Genomic DNA, 6,000 nt, shown 5'->3' on the forward strand with positions numbered 1-6,000 from the left:
CTGAACCTGGTGGTGTGAGTCCCGAGGCTCCTGTACCACCTTACTGATGGCAGCAGCAAGAAGAGAGCATGCCCTGGCGAGTGGGATCCCTGATGATAAATGCTGTTTTCCTGCAACAATGTTTCATGTAGTTGTGCGGATGGTTGGGAGTGATTTACCCATGATAGACTGGGCCATATCCACTATGTTTTGTGGGATAGGTGTTTCCATACCAGGCTGTGATACATCTAGTCAATATACTCTCCACTACACATATATAGAGTTTTAGATGTCATGCTGAATCTACGCAAACTCCTAAGGAAGTAGAGGCACTACCATCTTTTGTTCCTAATTGCACTTTCGTGCTGGGCCCAAGAAAGGTCCTCCAAAATAATAACACCGAGGAACTTAAAGTTGCTGACTCTCTACCTCTGATCCTCCGTTGAGCTCTGGCTCATGGACCTTTGGTTTTTTCCTAAAATAATAATCAACTTTTTGGTCTTGGTGACATTGAGTAAGCAGTTGTTGTTAAGACATCACTCAGCCAGATTTTCAGTCACCACTGATTTGTTACCATGTTTGATTCAGCCTATGACAGTGGTGTCATTGGCAAACTTGAACTGTTCTTAGCCACAGTCATGTAAAGTGAGTAGAGGAGGAAGATGTGGAATTAAGGTTTAGGAAAAATTCTCTACACCTCTCAACAGTACGGTCCTCCTCAATCTGACCTCTGCTTTGCCAAAAAGAAAACAGAGCAAAGAAGTCACACAGGATAGAAGCTATAAAATGGACTGCAAATAGTGGCATTGTTTCTTTTCCCAGTCTGCTGATACAGTTCCCATTGTCTTTGCCAGTTGTGTGTGCTGGCAGTTTGCACATACATGGATTCAGTTTAACTGAGGCACATCAGGACCGGTAGATTTTGATGCGAATGAGTGGCTGTTTCAATTAGCTGGAGATTCATGGAAATAGATAAAAAGGAATAGAAAAAACAAACTGAGTAACAACTTGTGTATTTAAGTGAAATGCAGAGCAAATTAGAACACTCAGTAGTTCTACTGTACTATAAAACTATTAGTTCTGAATAGTTATCAATGGAGGAATTCATCCAGTGTACGCAATGAACAAGGTCAGCGCAGCCACCTGGTGCAGGTAATGGTCTATCTTCATAAAATACTACCGTTAGTTGCATCCTCCAGATCATTTTCAATTGCGATCGTTTTCCGTCAACGGAACAGAAAACTGCAGATTCAGCAGCAGCCGAGGGTCCTCTGCTGCCCCAGGTCCTAAAGTCCACCTGCATGAGACAGGTTAAATGGGACAAGTGGGGGCGGTGCTGACTGGAAAAGCGGGGGGGGGGGGTCAATGTGAATCTTGCTAAGAAATATTTAAGCCAAATACAAAGTTACACTCTCAACACAGTGTTAACGGCAACCACTTAAAATGGCGGACGGTGTCATGATCTGACTTAAAATGGCTGAGGGCATTCTCCTCCATTCGTAAGTACGAGTTGTTCATAAGTCCGACGTTCGTAACTTGGGGACTGCCTGTACAAATACATGAAACTGACGTTATTTTTAAAGCTATTCACTCTAAGCATGGTATAGTGTCTAACGGCCACACAAGTGTGTGTGACTGATGCCAGTTATAATCTACTCAGACACAGTCTCCTGTCCCAATTAAGCAATATAGTGTCCCAAATCAATTAAGGGAATCTTGGCAATTTTCTCAATTAGTTTTTGTTCTTTAAGAGGTGTTCCAAATAAGTGGCTGCCACAATTAATCAGTTGCCCAATTAACCAAAATCTGCTGTCTTTGGTAGCGTCTTCGCTAAGAGCAGTCAGAGTGCAGATCACACAGAACTACCACCTTGTACACAGCAAACTTCTGAGGATGATGTCACATTTAATCATTGGGCCATGTGTACCATTGGACTGGTTGCCTTTGAGAACAACTGTACAAACTATTCCACTTGGAGTACAGAAAAAACGTTTGCTACATCCCTCCATTCCTGTACTTTTCATTAGCAGATACTTACAGCTCCCAGTAGGAAGCCTGTTCTTTCATATCTGGTGGGGTCGGGGGGAATACTGACAGCTCCAGTAACCTTTGACACTGTTTTATCCAGATACAAAAAAAACCTAAAATTACATTAAAAAAAATTTCAGAGTACACAAAATCTGTTTTGAATCATTTGGGTAGAGATGTTTTAAGATAGATTAGAGATTGTTATGGAAAGTAGATGATAGAAAAAATGTGATGGGAGCTGTAAAAGGCCTGGAGCTAGTGTTGGGATTTCTCTCTCCACCTTCCATTTACTTACTATGTTTATTAAAATGTAAAACTTTTGGTTGCAATGTTGGTCAGTGTTTGCATTTCATCCCCGAATGTAATTTCACAGCAGTAGTTCACTTGGATGTAGTGACTGATCCCTGAGGATGAAGACTCCTTCAGGATAGTCATATCTATAGTACTGTCATACCTCAATGTTGGAGTTCAGCCAAAATGTTATTTTTTGCATCAGAAAATTCAAGTTTTGCTTTCCTTATTTAATGAAAATATACTGTAAAGGATTAGAAACATATCTAGTGGTGGCACTGAAGCATAGCGGTTACCCCAGTCATTCTAAAGCACCAGTAATCACTGATCAGGCTTCGATTCCCACTGCAGCCTGTAAGGAGCTTGTATGTTTTCCCGTGATCACATGGGTTTCCTCCCACATTCCAAAGATAAATGGTTAGGGTTAGTGAGCTGTGGACATGCTGTGTTGGTACTAGAAACGTGACAACACTTGTGGCAAGCCTTAGCACAATCCTCGCTGAATTGATTTGATGCATGTTTTGATATACGTGTGACAAATAAAGCTAATCTTAAATCTTATTTCTAAATTCCAGGTAAGGCTGTGTCATGCAGCAAGGAATGTCCGAAGCTGGATTTGAGGACTTTGTGCGAAAGGCTTCGAGGAACGCACTGCTCCAATAAAAGAAAGTCAAACCAAAGGAGCGAGCCGGTAGATTGTGCATACAGCTTGGGCACAGTGCAAGTTCCAGATGCCAAGAATGATGAAACAGAAGGTGCTTCCTTGTCATGCACACAAGAGTTTCCAAACCAGTCCAGAACAGTGAAACAAGATATTCAATGGAACTCTGATTTCAAAAGCAAAGCCAAATCATCAGACGTGAAGAACTGGTGTGGAGTTCCAGATCTGGCCTATGACCTTCTAGATAAGCTTTTAGATTTGAACCCGGCAACCAGAATAACTGCAGAAATAGCCTTGAAGCATCCATTCTTTGAAGGCATGTAACTGTTTTTAGGATATTTAACAATCTGTATTGCATCTGTGGTTAACCACTGAAATGCAGGACAATACATTCAGAATTTATAACTAAAACTAACCAGCCTCTTTAGGTCAGGTTTTTCTGTTTCTTTAGTCTTTCTTCAGTCACTAGCTCTGACTTGATAGTGAATCTTTTTATTAAAAGGCATGAAATTCATGCCTTTAGTGATTTTATTTAAAATTTTAATTTTTTCCCCAAGATCTTCAATACCAAATGGTTTTCCCTCCAAGCAAGGGAACGCAAAGACTGATAGCAGGGTACTACTTCAAAAGTCAATAGCAGCCTATGTGTCTACACAAAGGTTGAAGTTTTTGGGTGAGTTTTCCTGTGAAATGCATGTCATTAGTTAAATTAATGAGAAAATGGATGTAAATTTTATTTGAAAACTGAATGATTTGCACCCTTTATACCAAAAGCTCAGTAACCAGTAGCCAATGTCTTGTTTGCCATTTGATTTGTTTTCCATTTGCTGTTTATATCCTTACTTCAAAGCAATGATCTTCAATAAAATGATAGTTTATTGAAAAATGGGTGTTTGTCACAGTTCTTGGTCACAATCATTGTTAGTTACACTGATACTGAGGGTTGCATTGATGTTGATGCAGAATTAACTGAAGTTTTTGCTAACAAATGATTGGGCACTAGAATGAAATCCAAATAAGTCCCATTTATTTATGAATTGTTGGCAATTATCATTATAGTTACCCATCAAGTGTTTGGTAGATGTGCTTTAATAGTTACATGAGCTTTTTAAAGACTATGTACTCTTTAGATTTGAGGAGAAATTAGCTACCAAACTATTCATAATTTTATTTCAGATGCATATTTCCCAAAATATTAAACTATATGAAAATGCCTTTTGTTTTTGTTTATTGCATGTTCTTGATGTAGATCAAGGCACCTGTTCAGGAAGGAAAAGCAGAGGTCCTGAAGAAAGAATTTAGAGGGCTAGGCAGAAAGCTGAGAAGCAGGACTATCAGGGTAGTAATTTCTGGATTGCTACCTGTGCCATGTGCCAGTGAGGGTAGAAACAGAATGATTTGGCAGATAAATGCGTGGCTGAGAAGCTGGTGCAGGGAGCAGGGCTTCGGGTTCTTGGATCATTGGAATCTCTTCTGAGGAAGGTATTACCTGGAAAATAAGGGTTGCGGGTTGCACCTGAACCCAAAGGGGACTGATATTTTCGTGCAGGTTTGTTAGAACTGTTGTGGAAGGTTTAAACTAATTTGACAGGGGGAATGGGTACCAGAGTGAAGGGACAGATGGTAAAAAGCAAAGATAGTGTACAGTCAGACTGTTAAGAAGTGCAGGTAGATGATAGGATAACATTGCAGCCAGCAGAGTGAGTATTGGTGCATTAGGGATGCAGAATCAAAAAGGGCAGCGAATACAGTACTAAAAGTGGCATATCTCAATGCATGGAGTATAAGAAATAAGGTGGATGATCTTGTACTTTTCCAGATTGTTGGGAATGATGTTGTGACCATTACTGAATTGTGGCTGAATGAGTTGCAGTTGAGAGCTGAATGCCCAAGGTTACGCATTGTAGCGGAGGTATAGAAAGTTAGTCAGAGAGAGTGGTGTGGCTCTGCTGGTAAAGAATGACATCAAATCATTAGAAAGATGTTGAATCCTGGTGGGTTGAGTTAAGAAACTGCAAATGTAAAAGAACCCTGATGCCAGTTATATACAGGCCTCCAAACAGTATAGCTGGGATGTGGACTACAGAATACAATGGGAAATAGAAAAGGTGTGTCAAAAGGGCATTGTTATGATAGTCGTGGGAGATTTTAATATGCAGGTTGATTGGGGAAAATCAGGTTGGTAATGGATCTTATGAGAGTGAATTTGTTGAATACTGATGAGATGGCTTTTTAGAGCAGCTTGTCATTGAGCCTACTACTGGATCCGTTCTACTGGTTAGGGTGTTATGTAATGAATCGAAGGCGATTAGGGAGCTTAAGGTAAAGAAACCCTTTGGAGGTGGTGATCACAATATGATTGAGTTCCAACTTGAAATTTGATGGGGAGAAAGTAAAGTCTGACGCAGCAGTATTTCACTGGTGTAAAGGAAATTAGAGTGGTATGAGAGAGGAGTTGGCCAAAGTAAGTTGGAAGGAGATGCTAGCAGGGATGACAGCAGAGCAGCAGTGGCGAGTTTCTGGGAATAATGAGGAAGGTGCAGGATAGATGCACTCCGAAAATGAAAAAAATACTCAAATGGCAAAATAGTTACGACTGAGGCTGACAAGGGATGTCAAAGATAATGTGAAAGCAAAAGGAGAGGGCATATAACAAAGCAAAAATTAGTGGGAAGATAAGGGTTGGAAAGCTTTAAAAATCCTACAGAAAGCAACTAAAAAAATCTTTAGGAGGGAAAGATGAAATATGAAAGCAAGCTAGCAAACTCAAGATGGATAGAAAAAGCTTTTTCAAATATATAATAAAAATAAAAGAAATGGAAGTGGATATAGGACACTAGAAAATGAGGCCAGAAAAATAATGGGGGACAAGGAGATGACAGATGAACTAAATGAGTATTTTGCATCAGTTTTCACTGCAAGACACTAGTAGTGTGCCAGATGTTGAAGGGTGTGAGGGAGGGGAAGAGAGTGCAGTTACTATTGCATGGGACAAGGTGCTCAAAAAGCTGAAAGACCTAAGGGTACATAAGTCACCCAGA

General features: G+C 40.2%; 1 protein-coding gene across 5 annotated transcripts in view; it reads left to right on the plus strand.

Moving 5' to 3' along the window:
- The window catches only part of cdc7 (cell division cycle 7 homolog (S. cerevisiae)), a 104,470-nt gene extending 100,625 nt beyond the window's left edge, over positions 1 to 3,845 (plus strand). For all 5 annotated transcript variants that reach the window (XM_073062662.1, XM_073062660.1, XM_073062664.1 and 2 more), the window contains one exon: positions 2,874 to 3,845. In XM_073062662.1, the coding sequence (XP_072918763.1) occupies positions 2,874 to 3,283 (410 nt within the window). In that variant the 3' untranslated portion in view covers positions 3,284 to 3,845. The remainder of the gene's footprint in view (positions 1 to 2,873) is intronic.
- The last annotated feature ends 2,155 nt before the right edge of the window (positions 3,846 to 6,000 follow it).

Source organism: Hemitrygon akajei, chromosome 12 (assembly GCF_048418815.1).
Source record: "Hemitrygon akajei chromosome 12, sHemAka1.3, whole genome shotgun sequence".
NCBI classification, from domain to species: Eukaryota; Metazoa; Chordata; class Chondrichthyes; order Myliobatiformes; family Dasyatidae; genus Hemitrygon; species Hemitrygon akajei.